Source organism: Cornus florida, unplaced genomic scaffold (genome assembly GCF_030987335.1).
Source record: "Cornus florida cultivar Cherokee Brave unplaced genomic scaffold, ASM3098733v1 CherokeeBrave_3.0.0_Hap2_Chr04, whole genome shotgun sequence".
Lineage (NCBI taxonomy): Eukaryota > Viridiplantae > Streptophyta > Magnoliopsida > Cornales > Cornaceae > Cornus > Cornus florida.
The window spans coordinates 99,873,905-99,897,088 of NW_026775574.1; the positions used below are offsets into that span (position 1 = coordinate 99,873,905).

A 23,184-nucleotide genomic window follows, 5' to 3' on the forward strand; every position below is an offset into this window, starting at 1 on the left:
TCCCGGCCAGGCACATACCTATGTGGTCTTTTTTTATTTGTAAATAAAACTATAAATTTTGTAAAATTTTGAAAATGCCCACCTAAAATTATTAAAAATTTCAAAAAAACTCCCTCTTAACAAAATTTATGTGTCCATCACTGATTTCCAGGAGGTATGTGAGACGCCCCATTTAAATATTGAATTTCTCTTTTATTATTACTATTTTTATTTTTTTGAGTCACAATAAAGTGAAAGGAAAAAAAAAAAAAGTGCTCTATTACCTTTCTCATTACCAAAATCATGATGTGGATTGATATAAAAATAATAATTTAAATGGCCTTTATGGACATTGTGCACTAACCTCCTTGAGATGAGTTTGGTAACCATCGGAATGTGCAGCTGTGGAGTCCACCGGCCAAGCCAACGAAATAATAATTAAATAGTAGACAATTAGACACTAATCTCAATTCTGGCTGGAATTTTACATGTTTTGGATATAGACAACAAGCCAAATCAAATATTTAGATTTTGAATCACCCAAATTTGAGACATGCCAAAACGTTAGTACATAGTGTGAATATATATTATTCTAATAAAATTCAAATTACATCACCCTCAACCATATTCAATTTTGTTTCATGTCAACATGATGACTAGGTGGTCCATTATCATTTAATAGTTTCCCGCGAATCATAAGGACAGCTCTCTCATTATTTATTTTTACTTGTTTAGGATTATAAATGTACCAACTGTGGTGACTAATCAGTTAAATGAAGTTGGCATCACGATTAACGGTTTTTTTTAAGTTAAATACTGTTTGTGATTGAAAATAATTAAGTAAAAGCATCATGTAGTCAACATGTCATGTCATTCTATTAATTATATACACAATTAAATTTAAACAAAAGTAAGAACATTATATGTTTATAGCCGTTAAATGATGCGTTCAAACTTTTTAGAGAAAGAAATATATAAAGAGATTTAAATTTTCTTGGACGAGCTGAATAGCCTAGTTAAAAGAGGTACTCTCTTAAATTCTGTAGGAATTTAAGTTTGACTCACCCTATTATCCTCCTCTCCCTTACTAAGTAAAAATAATAATAATAATAATAATAATATTCTCTAACATAAGATTGATAATGAATCGAAATCCGGTCATGTGAAGGGAATAATGTGCTGTGTGTTGGTAGATTGTTAAATGTTGTTGCATTAGTAATGTAAAAATATTGCATAAACAATGTAAATTGTTGTATAAATAATGTAATGACATGTGATACACGAAACGATCCCATTTTATAAAATAATATGTGAACCTCACCCAATTGGTGGAAGAGCCTCCTGGCCAAAAAAAATAAAAAATAAAAAATAATAAAAATAATAATAATAATCAAAATCCTATCGCATGAAGTGTTAAATGTCATTGCATTAATAATGTAAAATAATTACTTGTTGTATAAATAATGTAATAATAGTCGGGTTCATGGTTCGTAATATCGGATGCAGTCGTTATCGTTTTGGAACGAATTTAAATAAAGTAAAATTGACCGATATAAATTACGTATCGAAAAGTTAGATATTGTTCAATGCATGGATACGTACCTAGTCATACGGTGAACTATTGTTGGGACACAAAAATTTTTGTAACATAATACGTGAACCTCACGCGATTGGTGTGGAGGGTGGTACTTGTAAGTATTCCACATCATCATCGAAGGCAATTTCCACGGGATTGGATAGAGAGGAGAAAGCTACAGCTTTTTCCAAAAATTACGGATCTATCAATTTATATAAAAAAATCATCATCGAGGGCAGGTTTCAATTTATATAAAAAAAATCATGAGAAAATGAAAATCAGTGGTGAAAAACATGACCACGTGGACAGATGTGAACTCAATTTAATTTAATCGGACAAAATAGGTATTGCCGTTTCCGTACTCCTTTATGGGGACATCCGCCGCTGAAAAAATCTCTTTCGCTTTTGCATTTACCAAAACACCCCACTAAACACTTCTTCCAAACTTGGACTTCTAAACCTCCTAACAAACCTGTAAACAAAGACTTGAGTTTGACTTGTATGTGGCCTAATTGGGTTTGAAAAAAAAGAAAGAAGTAAATTCAAACCCAATTTCGGACTATTTTACTTGTGCCTTTGAATTTGGATTTGATTTGTTTTTTTTTTTTTTTTTAACTTTGATTGAATCACTTATCCAATGTGCTATAATTTATCCTATTATTATATTAAAATAAAAAAGCTTTTAATAAAGATTCCTTATTGTTAGAAAAGATTGTCATGTGATGGTTGATGTATAACTATTCTATTAAATAAGGAAATTTAAATGACAATATATTTTTTGGCCAAGTGAAAATGCATTCATTTCCTCTGCATTCACAAGATTTATGATACCATCAGAGTGAAACAAGATATTTGATTATATTAGGGTCTCTTTGACATGCGTTTTGTTTTTAGTTAAAATAGAAATATTATTTTTACTGTAGGAGTGTTGGAAGCATTTTTGCGGTGAAAATGTCGGTTTTGGGCCATGAACAATTTGTCTACTATTATGGTTTTGGACCATAAACAATTTTCAAAACAAGAAAAAATAACTTTTTAGTGCCCGTCTGTCTGTACAACGGGTGACGGCTCAAGACTCAAATAGAACGGTCAAATAAAGTGAAAATAAAATAAGGCAACACTAAACATGCCTTTATTGTCAAAATCGACAATGTAATAGCCAAAAAATAAAAATCCCATAAACAAAACGCATGCCAAATCGGACGTTAGTAACAAATAAATTCTTTGTATCCAAAATATTTTGAAGATAAATAATAATCAAAAGCTACGAGAACTTTATTCAAATTATTAAAATACAAATAGAATATACTATTTTTATTGTTACAGATATAAGAAAAGATTTAATTACATAAAATAAAAAAATAAGATAATTAATAAAATCTCAGAATCCTAATTTAATTACACAAAATAGAAAATAATACAATCCAAAACATCCCAAAATTCAACTCACTTGGCCAAACGTAGCACATGGTCAATACAATCTAATTGACTTGTTTTCATCATCATCCAATTGACGATTAGTCATAGGGTTGGCTCTTCTATGTTTTTCGTTGACCAAATGAATTGGCCCCTAAAGGGTATAATTGTCATTTCACATGCATTGATGACAGATCTGCAAACAGACAAAATTCGGAGGTCGGCAACTGTCGGCCGACGAACAAGGAGACATTAGCGGCGAAAATACCAATCAGGACTCCCAATTTTCCGTAAATCCTAATAAAACCTTATTTTAAAATTCGACACACACCCTCAGTTATTTTATTTTTGTCTCACTTGAATATTATTTCTTATATTCCTTACCCTTCTCTTAACCAAAAGCCCTCCTCTTGCCTCCCTCTCTCTCTCTATAGACACTTTCTCTCTCTAAAAATCTATCTCAAGAACAGCCGATCCAAGCGCAACTCCTGCGTGTGTTGAGATGTGCTAAATATAATGAAAAACGTAATGCAGTGTATAGCACAGTTAATTTGTGTTAATGGTCGTTTCTGTGATGCGATATTGGATGATTCAGTTATTTCTGGTAGGTTTTCTGTTAGAAATCTATATAAATTTAGTTATAATTCCGTTTTCAAATATATACGGGTTTTAGGTTTAGTTTGTTTTTGCGATTGTGTTCGAATTGCTTGCGAAATCCGGTTTTTTATAACTGGGAAAATGTGTTTATTTGTTTTAATAATTTTTGGTTTCTTGTTAATTTGTTGGGAATTTGATTTTCGTATAACTGTTTCGTCTCATCGGAGATCTTCAGCTGAAGATGGCATTTTGGTTATTGGGAATTACGAATTTTATTTTTGAGTTTTTGAAACTTCCTTATTTCATGGAATGCTCATATCAATTTGTATGTATTGGTTTTAGTTATTTATTCCTGGTACTGATTTATATACATATAAGCAAATGTTCTATTTTTGAAGCTGTTTGGCAAAATGGGTTATATGAATTGTTTTTTTCTATGATGATATAGATATCAAATTTGTTCATCAAATGCTAAAAATCAAATTGTGGCTTTTGGTATGGTGGCATTTCTTGATTTCATCTTCTTTCTAAATAATAATAGTCTATGATGATGTATAGATCAAATGCGTTCCATCAAATGCTAATAATCAAATTGTGGATATTTTTGATTTCATCTTCTGTTTCTGGACTCTGATTTTCCCTTTTTTCATGACATCTGGTAAATTGTGGGTTCGTTTGACAGAAATATAATTTGAATTGTATTTATTATATTTGTTAATTGTTTATTGTGACAATTAACTTGGTGGCTTTAAACATCACAATTTCACAACTTCATTGTGCATTGCTAAAAGTGATTCAGCTAAATTCTGTTCTTGCATTCAGGTGGTTCAAAGTTGAAATATAGTCTTCCACGGTGAATTTGAAACATGGATGTTGCCGAGGTTGAAGAAACTTTACTTGCAATTGGTGATCCGAAGGTATATATATACACACATGGAATTATGAGAGTTCAGCTGAGCAATTATTAGTATTTGTTTGTTTGCATCTTTGTTGTTTTGTTTACTCTCTTCCATTTGAAAAGACTTTCCGGTATGACTTTATAGTTTTAATGTTGAGATATTTGTTATAGCCATATGCAATTATTTTAGTTGTTTTATATGCTTAGGGTGCTTTAGATTTCTTTGCTTTGCACTTTTTTAATACATACATACATACAAGAGACATTTTAAAAGGGTATTTGGCAAATTTTCAATTTAACCTTTCAAATTGAATTTAAGGATAAGAAATCATGCTGTGGTGCATCGTAATATTTGGTTTTCCAGTTTCTTGACTGATTATTGGTCATTACATTTTTAATTATTCTCGCAACAGTATGCCTTAAGTTCGTTAAAGTTCACAGTGGTTGTTAATGCAGTTACATGGAGGGATGTGCAAGTCACTCTCTACAATTTATTCCAAGGTGTTGGGAATTTTCCCCGTGCTGGAAGAGGCACGGCCTAGGAGCACGTCAGGTATTCAGGCGTTATGTTCTTTGCATATAGCGCTTGAGAAGACCAAGAACATCCTTCAGCATTGCTCCGAAAGTAGTAAAATTTACTTGGTATGATATCTCCCCAATTTTTCGTATTTTATGCAATAATTTTGACTTCTGCTACTGAGAACGGGCTTCCCATTGAGAGGGTCAGTCATTCATTAGTTGATGTTTCTTTCTCTTCTTACCAACGCCACTGTTCAAAATAATGCCATGGTAGCTCTATTTTCATTTATGTTAATTAATTGATATCCCCTGGTCATTTTAATGCTTCTGTAAATGTAGTTGTTTTATGTTTGGTTTGTAATGGAGAATATGCTTTGAACTTTTGCTCACTTGTGCACGGGCACAAACGTGGCTAAATATATGAACTAATACTATTTGTGGCCGTGGATTAATGGATAAGGGCACATAATGGGATGTGCATAAAAAAATATGCTGGTCCTTCCTGGTTTAGAACTTAGAGTCTGTATGTTTTACTAATTTGTCAGCTATATATTGTGAAGTTAAATTTTTTAACATATGGCTGCTAACTATCACTTCAGCACATAGAATTATCCTTTTAAAGTTTCTCTTCATCCCACCACCCTAAAGAATGTTCCACTAATAGAATTATCCTTTTCATGCAGGCTATAACTGGGGACTCTGTTGTTCTAAAATTTGAGAAAGCAAGATCTGCTCTTGAAGATAGTCTTAGGCGGGTCGAAGATATTGTTCCACAAGCTATTGGTTGTCAGGTATATTAATCTAGGTTCCTTTAGCTATCTCTTTCTTGTCTTCCTGGTTGGTTCTTTACAGTGCTGTAAAGTTGGATAAAGTTTTTGGTTTATATGCTGTAAAAAGTAGCAGTATTAAATATAAGTTTGTGTCCTTGGATGATTTTCTCGGTGGTAATGGTATTTGTTGATTTTGTGAATGAACCATGGCGTTGTTAGTCAACTTAATTTGGTTGGTCTCGATGTATTTCTAAGTTCCACCAAATATTCATTGTCATCTCCAGGTCAAAGCAATTAAAATGGCGTTGTTGATCTTTATAAGTAATACTCAATATTTGGTTTTAGGGTGATTTCATTATTTCTGTTGAATGAAAGTACGGCTAAGAAATTTCCTGTACATTGATGTGATATAACGTTAATTGACCTCATCAGTTGGGGGTATAATTCATCACGCATGATGGTTACTGAAGATATAATGATCTTTGTCCATATAATTCTATGACAATGGGTTTAGGGGAGTTTCACCTGTGTTGATCAGTGAAAACTCCAACCAGGAACTTTGTTGTACATTGTTGAGATAGATTGCAGAATGATCTTATTCCATCTTGGATGGAGTTGATTATGTAGGATCGTTGCTGCAGATATTATGGTAGGTGTTGGAGTCAGCTTTTTGTTTTTCTTTTCCTTCCATGTGGCCGCAAACAAAGCTAATCTTAGTGTAATGGGTATATCAAACAAAGGGAAGAGAAAAAACAAAAGAGGAAATAAAGAGCTCAGTTTGCAACATTTGGTCCCTTCTTGTAAGCTAGTTTAAATTAGTTGTTGTCTACAAAGTTGTCCTATTGATCCTTTAAGTGCTCCTGTATGCCTTTTCACAGTGAGTTGTGGTTCTTTTTGAATTATATTTTTCTCTTTTCTGAATAGAATGTACTTCTGTAATTCAACTGTCAATAGTTTTCTTGAATTTGTATAGAATAATCGACCACATTATTGTCCTTCATTGGATTGATTTTTAGTTCTTTATAGCTATTTGTATTTCAACTGTCAATAATTTTCTTGAATTTGTATAGAATAATTGACCGCATTATTGTCCTTCATTGGATTGATATTTAGTTCTTTATGGCCACTGCCTTTTTATAAAGGAAGTGTTCTATTGTTCTTGATTATAATTTTGTGTGTGTGTGTCTTTTTTTTTCCCCAAAAGGTTTCTTGATTATAATTGTAACTAACACCTACTTCAGATTTCAGAAATTCTAAGTCAGCTTGAGGTGATTGAATTCTCAATTGATCCATTGGAGAAGCAAGTTGGTGATGAACTAATTGCATTGCTCCAGCAAGGGAGAAGATTCAACAGTAACTGTAATGACAATAGCGAGCTTGAATCTTTTCACCAGGCTGCTTCTAGACTTGGCATTACCTCTTCTAGAGCAGCCCTTAGAGAAAGAAGGGCTCTGAAGAAACTCATAGAAAGAGCTAGGATTGAGGAAGATAAGCGGAAGGAATCAATTGTGGCTTATCTTTTACATCTCATGAGAAAATATTCTAAGTTATTTAGAAGTGAATTCTCAGATGACAATGATTCACAGGGTTCAACACCTTGTTCTCCAACCGTTCAGGGCTCTTTTGAGGGTGATGGTCAAGCCTTTGAGCGACATCTCTCGAAACTCGGTTCTTTCAATTTCAAGCCAAACTTCAGAAGGTCAGGGCAGATTCCCGTTCCCCCTGAAGAGTTGAGGTGTCCGATATCATTGCAGCTCATGTACGACCCAGTCATTATTGCTTCTGGGCAAACTTATGAAAGGATTTGCATTGAAAAATGGTTCAACGATGGGCACAACACCTGCCCAAAAACTCAGCAACAGCTTTCCCATCTTTGTTTGACTCCTAATTACTGTGTTAAGGGTCTCGTTGCTAGTTGGTGTGAACAGAATGGAATTCCCATTCCAGATGGTCCCCCAGATTCTCTTGATCTCAACTACTGGAGGCTGGCCCTGACTGAGAGTGAGTCAGCAAATTCAAAATCAATAGACAACATTGCCTCCTATAAGTTGAAGGGAGTAAAGGTGGTTCCTCTGGAGGAGAGTGGTATTATTGAGGAAGCTGAAGGAAATGAAGTGGAAGATGTGTCTTCACAGGAGGAAGAGTCTGAGCTTCATGTGTTTGAAAGATATGAGGACTTTTTGACTGTCTTGGGAAAAGAGGAAGACTTGAGAAAAAAATGCATAGCGGTTGAACAGATAAGACACTTGCTAAAGGATGATGACGAAGCTAGGATATATATGGGGGCCAATGGGTTTGTTGAAGCACTGCTGCAGTTTTTAGAGTGTGCTGTGAATGAAAGGAATGAAATGGCTCAGGAAATTGGAGCTATGGCGCTATTCAACCTTGCTGTTAACAATAACAGGTCTGTCTTCTTGTTCAATAATTTCAGGGGCTTAAAACAATGTATCCTGTAGCCATAGTAATAGATGGACAAATAGTATGATTTATAGCTGTAATGAGGGTTCCAAAATATTAGACTCTCTTGGCCACCATATTTTATGATATTAGTGGCAAAACTAGTAGATCTTGCTTTTCTTGGGCTAAGTGTTCTTTAACCGATCCCTAACTTCAATCCCACCCTCCACAATGCTTGCTCATTAAAGAAACAAAATAATAATGCTAGAATTAAATGGAATTTTAGTAACGCATGCAGCCATCATCACAATTCGGTTGTGATCACACAATCTCCGTGTAAAAAGAAGAAAGTCGATCATCATAATTTCCTGATATTGTATACTTGCTAATTGTTGGATATGTGCGCAGAACATATTGTATTTTTGTATTAGGTTTGGATAATTGTTCTTCCGTAAAGGTTTCGTTGGCTTGATAAGTTCCTACGGAAGCCAATCAAAAATTTTTATGACTTGAAAAATTGGCTTGAACTATGCATTTGTTGTTTGGAGGTAATACGATCCTTTAGCTTTGAATAAGCCTTTATTGTAGGTGTTAGATGTTCTTTTTCTTCATCATAAGCGCCTATTTGGGAAAAAGTACACAGTTCCTAATTATTTTTTAACATTACAGTATTCCTTCTCCAAAGGGGTGACTTGATAGGGCGTAAACCTCACCAACTATCCTGAACTACTTTCATGTACCACAATACCACTAGGCTACAAGGTTGTGGTCTATATTATAGTCAATAAAACGATAGAATCAAGTTTCCAATTCCCATTACCCTTGCAAACTTGGTTTGATCTTCTTATTGGAATTGTTTTATTGATCGTGAGAGCATTTTTAAAAGTTTTATGGTTGCTGCTGTGATCGTGCTACTGATGATCCTTACTCTTTCATTTTTATTTAATTGATGGCGTAAACTCGTAAATTGATTACTACAACCATGTAGAAACAGTGAATGGATTTTAATAAACTTCTTAATTTATCTTGCTTTTCAGAAACAAGGAAGTGATGTTGGCTGCTGGAGTACTTCCATTGCTGGAGCAAATGATTGCCAATTCCAACTCTCATGGATCAGCAACAGCCCTGTACTTGAACCTTTCCTGCCTTGAAGAAGCCAAGCCTAACATTGGCGCAAGTGAGGCTGTTCCCTTTTTAATCGAGGTTCTTCAGGCTGAAGCTGATCCTCAATGCAAGCTTGATGCCCTCCATGCTCTCTATAATCTCTCCACCCACCCTTCCAATATTCCCAACCTCCTCTCAGCTCGCATCATCAATGGCCTCCAGTATCTTATCACGGACTCTTGTGACCATGCATGGACAGAGAAATGCGTAGCTGTCTTTATAAACTTAGGTTTGAGTAAATCAGCAAGAGATGAAATCATAGCAGCCCCAGGCCTTGTCAGTGCACTTGCAACAATGTTGGACATTGGTGAGCCTGTTGAGCAGGAGCAGGCTGCCGCCTGTCTTTTGATTTTATGTAACGGGAACGAGAAATGCAGTCAAATGGTCCTGCAAGAAGGGGTTATACCTTCATTGGTGTCGATTTCAGTGAATGGGACTACAAGAGGGAAACAGAAGGCTCAGAAACTTCTGATGCTGTTCCGTGAGCAGCGACAACAAGAACTTTCACAGATTCAGACTCATCAGCATCCTGAAAATAGTGACTTGGGGATGACTGATTCAGATTCGAAACCACTAAGTAAGTCAGTCTCGAGAAGAAAGGTGGGCAAGGCTCTGAGTTTTTTGTGGAAGACCAAGAGCTTTTCAGTATCTTCCTAGTGTCGAGACCTCTTATCTCTCTGCTGTAAATTTCTGGTGTATCTCCTTTTTGAATTGTTTTCTCTTCTCCCCTCAGGCATTCACTTCTTGTATTTTTTTAGTTTTCCACAGAGAAGAAGAGATGTACAGGCCCTGTAATTTTTGGTTTTCCTTACCTTCCTTTTGTGGGTAGGTTTACATGTAGCATGGATACTATAATTCTGGCTTTAGGTCAATGTTCTAAAGCAATCCCAAGTGTATGGATGTGAAAATTAATGCAAATGCTTTAGAGAAACACCGCCTGCTTCAATTTTTCGTGTGACTCTTATCTCTTTTACCTCTTAAAATGGATGGTAAGGAAAATTAAAATGTTGTGTGTGAGTTTTTTGTCAATGAAAAAAAAGAAAAAAAAAAGGGTTGAAAAAAAAGAAAAACAGAAGAAAAGAGAGTATGAATTGACTTTCACAAATGAAAAAAAAATATATATATATATAAAACTCAAATAATATCAGAAAGATGACTCATTAAGTAAGTTTCCCTCGGTGTCAAGAATTTTTTTTCTGTTATCTTATTAAAAATATAAAAAAAAAAATCTCGTCAATTTTTTTTCCCTGTTATAATCTTTTTAGCAAGTTTGGCCGTTAACGGTTTGGTTATGAAAAACAAAACATACATGCATGACATTTATCATCAGTCCAAAAAAATTCACTAATATAGCAGGAAATTTATTTTTGCTCCTTAAGCTGTGTAAAGACAATGTTATCCTCTGATCTAGAATGACAAAACTGTACTCATTTTGACTGATTTGAATTTACCAATATGGCCTATTTCAATTATAAACCACACATCCGTATATTTCAACTGCAAAACCTAAAAGCTCGATTGAGAGAGAGAGAGGGAGTGAATTGCTAATGGTGCAACGAGTGATTAATCGATTAGTCTCAGCTGGTGCAATATAATGGTACGCCTCTAACTTTCATATACTCATTCATATAGAAGGAATTGTTCATGTAACACTCGACAATTTGAGTATATAACTGGTTTGTTTGAGAATGATGATCAATTTGATTATTGCCCTTTTCATGTTCGGATTTTGAAAAAAATAAAATTGAAGAGATCATGAGATGACCCATTTGAATGAAAAGAATGGGATGGCTTTTTGATCAATCAATCTTGTGGGTTTGGGTTCGAGAAAGAAGAAGATGAAGAGGGATTTGAGAGCTCTTCAAGCTGTCAAATTGATGTCCATCTTTACAAGTTTAGGATATTGATAAGTACTTTAAATGGTGAATTAAGCTTGTAGTTGGAATTTTTTGATTTGTTATATTTCTATTCTTCCTAAGAGACATATTAGTTCTTCTTTTTAATATGAACAAAACCCGTTTTCGGATGTCAAGTAGTACTAATTAAATTAAATGATTATTGGAGTTCATACTTGAGAGTGGGCCTTAGCGCAATGACAAAGCTAGTCCACTGTGACTGGAGGTCACGGGTTTGAAATCAGAAGTAGTCTTTCCTTCCGAAAGTAAGGACTGTGTGCATTAGACCCTCTCAAACCCCGCAATGGCGACAGTCTTGTGCACTAGGCTACCCCTTTTTGAAACAAGTGCAGAGTCAAACTCTCGACCTTCAAATTTTCTTCTGGGAAGTCATTTTTCCTTTAGTAGTCTATCAACCATATATAGGCAAATCACATATGCAGAGTATTCTATTACAAGTAGTTCAATAAAGTTGCAATTGGTAGAGGTGTTTTTGTTGCTCATTTAATGCGTGGAACTAATTGGATGCAATAATTTGAGTGATCACTTTGGCTTAGGCTTGCAATAGCAACAATTCAATGCTAACAAAGTTCTAGAACCTTGGAGATTTGCGTTTTCCTTTTCTAGCCTTTCTCTTGTTGTTCCTCACTTTCTTCTCACCACTTTTCTTGATTTCTTCACTTTCTTTTCCTTCTTCGTGGGTTTCTTTTTCTTCAGCCTTTCGTTGATCGAATTCTATCCTTTTCCTTTTCAGGAATTTTGTTAGTCCTCCTAGTGCAACGTCTGCTTCATCACTTTTCATGAGTTCTTCTGCAATCTGCGCTGGGGTGACCTCCACCTCTGTCATAAGCTTTTCAATTTCAGAAAACGTGTAGTGGTTGGTTATACCAAGGTAGTTGGAAGCAAGAATCTTGAACCCCCCAAAAGTGCAGTAGGACATGTGAATGTGCATGTCCATGCGACCTGGTCTCAGTAATGCGGGGTCAAGCCTGTCCTTGTGATTGGTAGTAAACACAATTATCCTCTCGTCGCCACAGCTTGACCATAGCCCATCAATAAAATTAAGCAGCCCGGACAACGTCAACTATACAAAAATAACAATCAAGAAGTGAGGAAGTTACGAGGTTGAATGAGACAGCAAGAAGGAGAAAAAAAACCTATCTAGGTTTGTGGGAAGGCTCCCACAAATGCTATTAACTAAGCCAGCCAGTTTTTAGGATAGAACTATGGTTTTGAACATTAGGGGCTTAAAAGAAATTAGTATCAATCTATTTTCTACTTGGTCACAAGGCACGTGGTCTAGTGATATTTCCTCTACTTTCGTATCGAAAGGTAAAGAGTTCGGAGTTATTGTCAGGAAGAAAAGAAAATTACTACTTAGACTAATGGTGACTCAATCTATTGTCTTACCTGACTTTCACTTTGGTTGTAACCTCCATCTTGTCGGTTCTCCAAGTTAACACTGCAATCAATATCCTCAATCACAAGGATCGATCTATTCGTGGTAGAGTGCAATAGGCGTTTAAGCTACGCATTGCTTTGAAGACTCGTGAGCTCCAAGTCATAAATGTCGAATTTCAGATAGTTCGCCATGGCAGCAACCAGACTTGACTTACCTGTACAAGGGGGGACCGTACAACAAATACCCACGTTTCCATGCCTTCCCAACTCTCCTGTAGAACTTTCTTCTGCTCACGAATCTGTCCAAGTCGTCTATTAATTCCTTCTTCAGTGTTGGGTCCATTGCCAATGTGTCAAATGTGGATAGATGGTCAAGATTGACTGATCCCACCCCACAGTAGTCTCCAAGGGAGCAGAGTTTTACTACCTTGGTTTCTTCTTTTATGGCCTTTGACCTCTCTAATACATATGGCAAGTAAGAGCTCAATACCTTCGTATTGTACTTTTTATTGAAACTGAGTTCAACGGATCGATGCTCAACCTTTTCAGTAGAAAAGCTGCTTTCGTCGTCAAAGCTCGTCTTTTGAGTCTCGGTACAAATGATTTCCCATACAAATTGGATTACTTTATACGTATCAACGATCTTTTCCCCTTTGTTGATTGTGACTGAGAGTTCTTCCTCTCGATGCCTTGGACACCTTGAGCCGCTGAACTGATGGAGTAATTCTTGTGCGCAAGTAGATTTGTGAAGCCTCGAAGACTTGATTGAGGGAGAGTCCATCATATTCATCAATGATGAGAGTCATTTGAAACGAAAGGCTCCCCATTAGCCCTCCGAGTTTAGATAAGAGCTTCTCTCGGAGTTGTTGAGGTATAAGCTGGTTGGTCATGTTCTGGACTTCATTGAACACCGACCTAACCAGCATTGCTGATGCAGCAAAAGTGGTGTACGTTGACAGAACTGATGTTGTTGAAGGCATGCTTGATACTGAAAACATGCTTGGAACTTAGGAATCAAAAGACTAAAAAAGAAAAAGGTGGTTTGTTATTGCTTTTGCTTGCTTGGTTTGTAGCAGTTTTAGGTAAATGGCTTTTATAGAACATCGGCTAAAAGGAGCTTCCATTGGAAGCTCTTTGAAAATTAGTGGCAACTAAAGTCCACAGTCCACACCACACAGGAAGAAATTGTAGAATTCAACCATGTTTCCATAAAGCAACGTGCTTTGGAAGCAGAGCATGACAAGGACAAGCATGTTGAAGAACTACCTTCTCAAGGAATTCTCATACACTGTAATACTTTTCAACAAGCTTTAATCTGTTTTTTATTTTATTTTATTTTAAATTTTATTTTAAAATTGACAACAGGGTGACTCCGTCTCTAAGATTCTATTGTAAGCTGAGATTTCTTAAATAATTAAAAGCACATTACTCAGCAATTAGCATATGTCACACCTAAGAAAAGAGTTGAATAATGAAATTGATAAGTTAATTTTGCATATGTCAGCATGTATATTCTAAGTTTTCTTATACTCCATATATGTCACACTTCAATTAACATTTCTACAGATTTCTTATCCTCCATATTAATTAAAAGGGATAATTTCACTCACCATCTTTCAGGTTTGGCCATTTTTCACCCTCAAACATCTTTCAAAAACAACTATCACTTAGGTCTATTTTTTATTTTCCGTTAAAGCCTCCGTTAAAAACAATTGAAAAGACAATTTTGCCCCTAATTTTTAAATCTCATTTATTCCAAAATATCAGGTTACTGAAATGACAATTATACCCCTACATACACCTTACGTCAACGCTTCGTCCAGCCCCGACCGTGGCCCACCTCTCTCCGGCCAGTCCCACACATTTCATCCTCTCTTCATCTCACCATCATCTACCGTAGATACAAAAACCTCTGTTTCCTTTATTTGATTTATGATTTTCTGCAACGGGTCGGGCTACTGGTTCGGTGTCGACCGAATCAATGAGACCCATTTTTTTATGCAAAGGCTCCGGCGACTCTCTCCAACTCCTTCACCACACCAGAGTCCAGACCCATTACTCTCTCCTCCTCCTTCACCACATAGAGTGATGGATCTTATCACTGGTTCGGTGTCAGCCGGGTCGGTGGTGCTTGAAGCGGCGGCTGGTGTTGTAGATTTGTCGGTGTTTATCTTTAATCCATCAAAACTAACAAACAAATACATCAGCCAAATCTAAGTATCGCCATTTCCATGGATTACTGAACCAAATGAATATTACACCACACCGGCCATGGATTACAGGACTCATAACAAAATCGAAGGAGAAAACGGAGCATTAAAATTCCTTTAATGATCCATTCATATATCTTTTGGTTCATGAATTTTTCCTCTGTTCGATTCTGATTTTTTATCTTTGATTTCGCATATAAGCACTAATTTTCTATTTTCATACCTTCAATCTTGTTTTATATATTTATGTTTACAGTAAGATTTTTTTAGTGGATTTCTGTTGTTTAGAGTGTGCGAGAGTTCATGTAGGGAACTGTGTTGTTTAGACTTGTTTGTGATGCCAAATCAAAGAGAGAAAGAAAAAGAAGAAGATTCAAAGAATTGAAGAACAGGAGGAGGAATTGATATGAGAGAACGAGAAGAAAGTTGGAGAGTCCTTTTGGCTTGCTGACCACACGATTAGACCCAATCAAATATGGGTTCTTGATGAAACCATTCATAAATCTCTATGTATATATATATATATAATTGGTAAATATACAACTTTCTAGGGGTATTTTAGTCTTTTAAATCTGATTCTTTCTAAAGAGTTGGTTTGACAAATTCAAAGGGTGATTAAGTCATTTTACGTTGTGTCAGAACTGTTCAACTAATGGTTGGAGGTGTTAGTTAAAAACGGAACAAAAATTTGTGACTTGAGTAATAGTTATTTTTGAAATATATTTGAGAGTGATATTTGACCAAACCTGAAAGAAAATGGTGTAAGTAAAATTAACCCTAATTAAAAACATGCATAGGAAAATGGCAGGCTGCAAAGTACAGAATTAAGGGACAAGCTCATGATATGAAAAACAGGCATGTTTTTGTTATATTTTTGGTAATATAACCATAATTCATAAACTTTGGTCTCAGATTGAACAGTTTGTGGGATCAAGTTCCCCTCCCCCAGTTTGCCAGGATTAATATATATATATATATAAAGCAAATTATTCAAAAAAAAAATTGTGATCACTTTGGCTTAGGCATGCAATAGCAACTATGACAACAAGAGTATCCTAGAAACTACTCTCTCTTCCTTCTTCATGGGGGACCACATTCTATCCTTTTCCTTTTAAGAAATTGAGTTAGTCCTCGCAGTGCAATGTCTGCTGCATCACTTTTCATGAGTTCTTGTGCAACCTCTGCTTGGGTGACCTCCACCTCCACGAGTAGGTTTTCGATTTCCGGAAACATATAGTGGTTGGTTATGTCTAGATAGTTGGAAGCAAGAAATTTGAACCCACAAAAATTGCAGTAGGACATATGGATATGCATGTACATGCTCTCTCTTGTCAGCAACGTGGGGTGGTGAAGCTTGTCCTTGGTAGTAATCACAACTATCCTCTCCTCACCACAACTTGACCATACCCCATCAATAAAATTAAGCAGCCCCAACGTCTTCTGGCTGTCACTTTGGTCTGGTCGGTCCTGCAACTCACTGCAATCAATATCCTCAATCACAATGATGGATCTTTTCGTGGTAGAGAGCAATAGACTTGTAAGCTCTGAATTGCTCATCAACCGACTTGTGAGCTCGAAGGCATAAATGTCAAATTTCAGATAGTTTGCCATGGCAGCAACCAAGCTCGACTTACCTGTACCAGAGGGGCCGTACACCAAATACCCACGCTTCCATGATTTCCCGACTAAACTGTCCAAGTCATCTATTAATTCCTTCTTCAATGGTGGATCCATGGCCAATGTGTCAAATGTGGATGGATGGCCAAAATTGAGTGGTTGGAGTGATCCATCCACCCCAAGGAAGTAGAGCTTTACTACTTTGGTTTCTTTTTTAATGGCTTTTGACCTCTCTAGTACATATGGCAAGTAAGAGCTCAATACCTTCTCTTTGTACTTCTCATAGAAACAGAGTTTGATTGATTGATGCTTACCCTTTTTAGTAACTTGCCATACAAGTTGGATTCCTTCATATGTATCAATTATCTTTTCCACTTTGTTGATTCTGACTGAGAGCACCTCCTCCTTTGCTGTCCTGCATACCTTGAGCTCCTGAACTGAAGAACAAAAAGTAGTTCTTGCGTGCAAGTAGATTTGTGAAGCCTCAAAGACTTCATTGACGGAGGAGACTTCATCATATTCATCAATGACCAGAGTCATTTGAGATGAAAAATTCCACATCAGCCCTCCAAGTTTAGCCAAGATCTTCTCTATAGTCTGGTTTATCATGCCGAACAGTTTCTTAACCGGTATTACTGTTGTACCAAAAATCAAGCATGTCCACAGTAGTAATGCTGGTGAAGGCATATTTGATAGAGCTTCAGAACGACCTGTCAAATGACAACAGGGCTCAAAAAATTATATAGCAAGCTTCGATTTTGCATATAATATGTCACAGCATTGAACAACTTAATTTTGCATATATCAAACACCAATGAAATTGAACAATCTGAATCACCATCAAAATTCATATGTAGTATAAGTATCAAAATTCATATGTAGTATAAGTTTTTTTTAAGTAGTACAAAAAAAAGTGTGCGTGTGATGTGTTCTCTTTAGTGTACGGAAGAACAAGAGAAAAAAAATAAAGTGTGCTGGAAAGATGTATGTGTGCATATATATATATATATATATATATATATAAAAGTGTATTTCACCTAATAAATGGATCTCTGGAATTGAAGAAAGAGACGGGATATGGTCTCTTTTATGTAGGAATGGTAGGTGTTGTGGTGTCTAGGGTTTTTCGTATTTATAGAGAGAGAAACAAATCACAAGTGGCCCTGCAATAAATGGAAGGAAAAAATATAAAAGGAAATTGAGAATTATGATTTTATTATTATTATTATTATTATTATTATTTATGTTTAGTATGGTAAAATTTTATAGAAAAATAAAGGAAATAGAAAGATCTTAGGTAAAAAAAATTAATTTTTAGAATTTTATTAATTTATATTATAAAAATGATTATATTAAAAAAAATGGGCGTATAAAAATTACGATGACTCACAAAATCATTCATCAATCACCACCACCACTGGCGAAGCTTTCTTCTCCGGCGAACCGCCACCACCCCTTTCTCTTTGGGCGAGACTTTTGCTGTATATTGCAACCTTTACATACAAAATTGCAAAATATATACCTATATAAATATAAGTTATATATAGAGAGAGAGTATAAGTATCATATTCATTGTCATATTAACTTGAATAACTACCGTATTTTAATTTTTATCAATAATTATCATATCAGTCGATAATTATTATCGATCAACAAATTTATTTTATTGATGGGGTACCTTTTGCCATTCCAAAGTTGAATGGGCTTCCATTATCTCACTCTCTCTAGGTGGGAGGGACTTGAAAGAATGAATTTGGGTGAACTAGAACAAGACCCGGTAAAAAGTCCAAACAATTTTGGAATCTCCTTTCAAGCCCAACATCTCTTTTTTAAATAGGAAATAATCTGTAAAGGCTAATAAAAAATAATATATTTTTACAAGAGGTCTCGAATTTAAGACTTGATTGTAATCATTGTAGTACATTTTTTTTTTTCTTTTCAATATAATTTGAAAAAGATTTTTTTTATTTTATTCACTTTTTCATGTAAGAGTTGTGTGAAATATTGCAATTTTACTAGCTCAATTGCTATTGTGATAAAAATTACAGTTGGTTTTTAACATCCCATTGTGATGGATGGAATCAGAGAATTTCTCACAATGTATTCAATGCATTGGAGCACATTGCAATAATACTAAATAATTACTTTCTATTATCAAATATTTTTCCCTCTCTATTCTGATTTCTTTGCAGGTTTGGTAAAGAAGATTACTTCGTTAGTGGTAAGGTCGCGGTGAACAAAACCTAGATGTTTTGGATTTTCACCACCATTGTTGCATTTGAGGGCATGAACCGTAGGAATCATCCTTGTTATTTTTGTATTTATATTATTTAAAATTAAAATTTACGGACATTTCGAATTTAAGTTACATAATTTTTCTTAGCCGGTGTCGCCTTCACACTAGGAAAGCATTCCTGTTTTCACGATTCCATTTTCAGTTTATGTAACTTAATTTTACCCTTTTTACACCCTCCGATTTACTCCAGTTCGGTTGTCTACATGTAAGTCTAGAATGACATAACAGAACAAAACTTTGACTGGCATGAATTATGCCCTATGTCAATTACAAGCCACACATCCGACTGCAAAACCGATGAGGTCGATGAAGAGAGAGAATTGCTAATGGAGCAACGAGTGAATAATCGATTAGTCTCAGGCTCTCGGCTGGTGCAATATAATGGTACGCCTCTAACTTTCTGATGGGTTCATATATACATTCATATACAAGTAATTGTTCTCATGTAGCACTCAACAAATTCATGTGATTTACTCTACTGATCGCCGATCTCATCCACTCGGAGAAGCGAGGAGGGTCGCTCGTCGTCGAGGATGATGATCGGATTCTCATGGATGTATATAACTGGTTGTTTGAGGATGATAGATCAATTTGAGTATATGCCCTTTTCATGTTCAGATTGGAAAAAAAAAATAAAATAAATGAAGAGATTATGAGATGACCCATTTGAAAATTGTGGGCAATCAATCTTGTGGGTTTGGGTTTGAGAGAGTGGAAGATGAAGAGGACTTGTTGTGAGAGCTCTTCAAGCTGTCAAATTGATGTTCATCTTTACTAGTGTAGGATATTGCTGAGTACGTTAAATGGTCAATTAAGCTTAAGCTTGTTGATTGAATTGGTTGATTTGTTGTATTTCTAATCTTCTTGAGAGCCATATTAGTTGTTCTTTATAATTTGGACAATCAATCTATTTTTGAATGTCAAACAGTACTAATGAAATTAAATGATCATTTGAGTTCATCATACTCGAACCCCTATTTGAAGATTGACATAATCCACATGGAGGGTAATATTAGTGGAAAAGCGAAATTAACTCGGGTAGAGTCGCTTAGAAAGGGGATATGATAGCATGTTATTTGACTGAGGCTATGCCCTTAGAGCGGAATTAAAACATATGATTCATGTAGCCAACCTAAGTAATTGGGAAAAAGGCTTGGTGGTGGTTGTTGAATTTGAAACTTACTCTCATAGGGACTTCAACTCTCAACCTTCAATTTTTATTTCGAGAAAATCATTATTCCTTTATTAATTATCCTATCAACCATATATAGGCAATCAGAGATGCTGAGTCTCCTATTACAAATTGTTCAATAGACATGGTGGAAGTATTTTTATTACTTATTGAAGTGTCGAATTATTGGATGCAATGATCAAAGCCCTAGAACCTTGGGGATTTCCTTTTTCCTCTTTTAGCCTTTCTCTTGTTGTTCCTCACTTTCTTCTCACCACTTTTCTTGTTTTCTTCACTTCCTTTTCCTTCTTCATGGGTTCCTTTTTCTCCCGCATTTGGTTGATCGCATTCTGTCCTTTTCCTTTTAAGGAATTCTGTTAATCCTCCTAGTGCAATGTCTGCTTCATCATTTTTCATGAGTTCTTCTGCAACCTGTGCCGGGGTGACCTCCACCTCAGTCACGAGCTTTTCAATTTCAGAAAACATGTAGTGGTTGGTTATACCAAGGTAGTTAGAAGCAAGAATCTTGAACCCACAAAAAGTGCAGTAGGACATGTTGATGTGCATGTCCATGCGACCTGGTCTAAGCAATGCAGGGTCAAGCCTGTCTTTGTGATTGGTAGTAAACACAATAATCCTCTCGTCGCCACAGCTTGACCATAGCCCATCAATAAAATTAAGCAGCCCGGATAGTGTCAACTGTCAGCGAGGAAAAAAACGACAATTAATAGGTGAGAAAGTTAGCTAGGAGATTACCACATAGCTAGTAGCTTGGAAGGGGAGGTTGAGAGTTCGAGTCCCTCTAGAGGCAATATTGTGAGTTTGTGTGCGTTTGCTTGAACTTCCGGGAAAAAAAAAAAAAGGGTTAGCTAGGAAATTGAATCAGCCAGCAAGAAGACCTAGCTAGGTTTGTGGAAAGGTCTCCCAAAAAATGCTATTAACTAAGCCAGCCGTCTTTGAGACAGGGCTATGCTTTGGAACAGTAGGGGCATATAGCAAGTTCAGGGACCAGAGGTGTTTCCTTTTAAAGTTTTTCTTCATCAATTACTACTTGGTCACCGAGGCATGTTGTCTAGTTGTATTCCTGAGCGGAAGGTGGAGGGTTTGAGTCTCCTTAAGAATAATATTGTAGAATTATTTTCTGGAAAAGATTTGAAAAAGAAAAAAGAAAAACTACTTCTTAGTCTAATGGTGACTCAAGCTATTGTCATACCTGACTTTCACTTTGGTTGTAACCTCCATCTTGTCGGTTCTGCAAGTCAACACTGCAATCAATATCCTCAATCACAAGGATCGATCTATTCGTAGTATAGTGCAATAGGCTTTTAAGCTGTGCATTGCTTTGAAGACTTGTGAGCTCCAAGTCATAAATGTCGAATTTCAGATAGTTCGCCATGGCAGCAACCAGACTCGACTTACCTGTGCCAGGGGGTCCGTACAACAAATACCCGCGTTTCCATGCCTTCCCAACTCTCCTGTAGAACTTTCTTCTGCTCACAAATCTGTCCAAGTCATCAATTAATTCCTTCTTCAGTGTTGGATCCATTGCCAATGTGTCAAATGTGGATGGATGGTCAAGATTAACTGATCCTGCCCCACAGTAGTTTCCAAGGGAGCAGAGTTTCACTACCTTGGTTTCTTCTCTTATGGCTTTTGACCTCTCTAGTACATATGGCAAGTAAGAGCGCAATACCTTCACTTTGTGCTTCTTATCGAAACTGAGTTCGAATGATCGATGCTCAACCTTTTCAGTAGAAAAGCTGCTTTCATAGTTGAAGCTTGTCCTTTGAGACTCGGTACAAATCATTTCCCAAACAAATGGGATTCCTTCATATGTATCAACGATCTTTTCCCCTTTGTTGATGGTGACCGAGAGTTCTTCCTCTTGTGGTGCCTTGGATACCTTGAGCCGCTGAACTGAAGGACTAATCCTTGTGCGCAAGTAGATTTGTGAAGCCTCGAAGACTTGATTGAGGGAGAGCCCATCATATTCATCAATGATGAGAGTCATTTGAGACGAAAGGTTCCCCATTAGCCCTCCGAGTTTAGACAAGAGCTTCTCTCGGAGTTGTTGAGGTATAATCTGGTTGGTCATGTTCTGGACTTCATTTAACACCGACCTAACCAGCATTGCTGATGCAGCAAAAGTGGTGTACGTCGACAGAACTGCTGTTGTTGAAGGCATGCTTGATACAGAAAACATGCTCATAACTATTTGGTGGACACAAAAGACTAGAAGAGAAATAGGTGGTACAAGTGTTGTTTGTTATTGCTTTTGCTTGCTTGGTTTGTGACAATTATGGGTAAAGGCCGTTTTATAGAACATTGGCTAGAAAGAGCTTCCATTGGAAGTTCTTTGAAAATTAGTAGCATCTATAAAGCACACCACACAAGAAGAAATTGTAGAATTCAACTTTGTTTCCACAAAGCAACTTGCTTTGGAAGCAGAGCATGACAAGGACAAGCATGTTGAAGAACAACCTTCTCCAGCAATTCTCATATACTGCAATACTTTTCAACGAAAAGGACATGAAGGTGACTCGTTCTTAAAAATTGTATCGTAAGCTTAGATTTATAATTAAAAGTACATTACTTATCATATGTCACACCTGAGAAAAAAGTTGAACAATGCAATTGATAAGTTGATTTTGCATATGTCAGTATGTATATTCTAAGAAACACACAACTAACGATGTCGACAGATTTCTTCTATTAAAAACATTCATAGGAAAAGGTCAGGCAACAAAGTACAGAGTGAAGGGACAAGCTTATGACACGGTATGAAAAACAGGCTTCTTGTTTGGTAATAAAACCATAAACTTTGGCCTCAGATTGAACATTTTGTAAGATGGAGCGGAGTAGGTACAGAGTGCGTCGCATATTCTTATGAAATTCACTTTCATCAAATACCCGTATTAAGGTTTAACAATCAAAACTACAAAGTTGAGATCTACTTCGTTTTATGACTGAGTTCATCTAAATTTTGGGCTAATACCAACAAATGTTTGGACAAGCATTGACACATTGTTACAACTTACAGCCTACCACATTGGAGATGAGTGATGACTTCCAATTAAGCAATAGGAAGATCTGTGCTGTAATGAGTGTGTGTGTGTGTATATATACATATATATATTCATTGAGAGAGAGAGAGAGAGATTTTATTTTCCTACTTGTCTTGTAGGTACACCAAAGATGGACGGATGAACAAATTTAACGACAAAGAATTTGGATGATAGAGAAAGTGAAACAAATAGCATTTTCTTTTTTAAAAACTA

The 23,184-nt window shown here is 36.0% G+C and overlaps 3 protein-coding genes and 1 pseudogene across 3 annotated transcripts; 1 reads left to right on the plus strand and 3 right to left on the minus strand.

Moving 5' to 3' along the window:
- The first annotated feature begins 3,345 nt into the window (after nucleotides 1–3,345).
- Nucleotides 3,346–10,247, plus strand: LOC132304171 (U-box domain-containing protein 45-like). Its single transcript, XM_059801729.1, has 6 exons — nucleotides 3,346–3,575; nucleotides 4,391–4,485; nucleotides 4,923–5,108; nucleotides 5,669–5,776; nucleotides 6,997–8,159; nucleotides 9,190–10,247. The coding sequence occupies exons 2-6, from the start codon at nucleotides 4,435–4,437 to the stop codon at nucleotides 9,971–9,973; spliced, it is 2,292 nt and encodes a 763-aa protein (XP_059657712.1). The 5' UTR covers nucleotides 3,346–3,575; nucleotides 4,391–4,434; the 3' UTR covers nucleotides 9,974–10,247.
- Nucleotides 10,248–11,803: 1,556 nt separating this feature from the next.
- On the minus strand, nucleotides 11,804–13,613 carry LOC132302372 (AAA-ATPase At3g50940-like; annotated as a pseudogene).
- Nucleotides 13,614–15,902: 2,289 nt separating this feature from the next.
- On the minus strand, nucleotides 15,903–17,126 carry LOC132305466 (AAA-ATPase At3g50940-like). The gene has a single exon (XM_059803106.1). The coding sequence runs from the start codon at nucleotides 17,124–17,126 to the stop codon at nucleotides 15,903–15,905; it is 1,224 nt and encodes a 407-aa protein (XP_059659089.1).
- A 2,766-nt stretch (nucleotides 17,127–19,892) lies between these two features.
- LOC132304175 (AAA-ATPase At3g50940-like) lies at nucleotides 19,893–22,246 on the minus strand. The gene is made up of 2 exons (XM_059801735.1): nucleotides 21,120–22,246; nucleotides 19,893–20,605 (listed from the first exon to the last, which is right to left on the minus strand). The coding sequence occupies exons 1-2, from the start codon at nucleotides 22,113–22,115 to the stop codon at nucleotides 20,114–20,116; spliced, it is 1,488 nt and encodes a 495-aa protein (XP_059657718.1). The 5' UTR covers nucleotides 22,116–22,246; the 3' UTR covers nucleotides 19,893–20,113.
- Between the last annotated feature and the right edge of the window lie 938 nt (nucleotides 22,247–23,184).

Bases quoted from the DNA above. Each gene is read 5' to 3' on its own strand.
- LOC132305466 (XM_059803106.1), bottom strand. From the start codon at position 17,126: ATGCCTTCACCAGCATTACTACTGTGGACATGCTTGATTTTTGGTACA.
- LOC132304171 (XM_059801729.1), top strand. From the start codon at position 4,435: ATGGATGTTGCCGAGGTTGAAGAAACTTTACTTGCAATTGGTGATCCG. The intron at 5,109-5,668 runs GTATGATATCTC...CTTTTCATGCAG, and splicing joins AAAGTAGTAAAATTTACTTG to GCTATAACTGGGGACTCTGT. The intron at 5,777-6,996 runs GTATATTAATCT...CACCTACTTCAG, and splicing joins CACAAGCTATTGGTTGTCAG to ATTTCAGAAATTCTAAGTCA.
- LOC132304175 (XM_059801735.1), bottom strand. From the start codon at position 22,115: ATGAGCATGTTTTCTGTATCAAGCATGCCTTCAACAACAGCAGTTCTG. The intron at 20,606-21,119 runs GTATGACAATAG...CCTCGCTGACAG, and splicing joins ACAACCAAAGTGAAAGTCAG to TTGACACTATCCGGGCTGCT.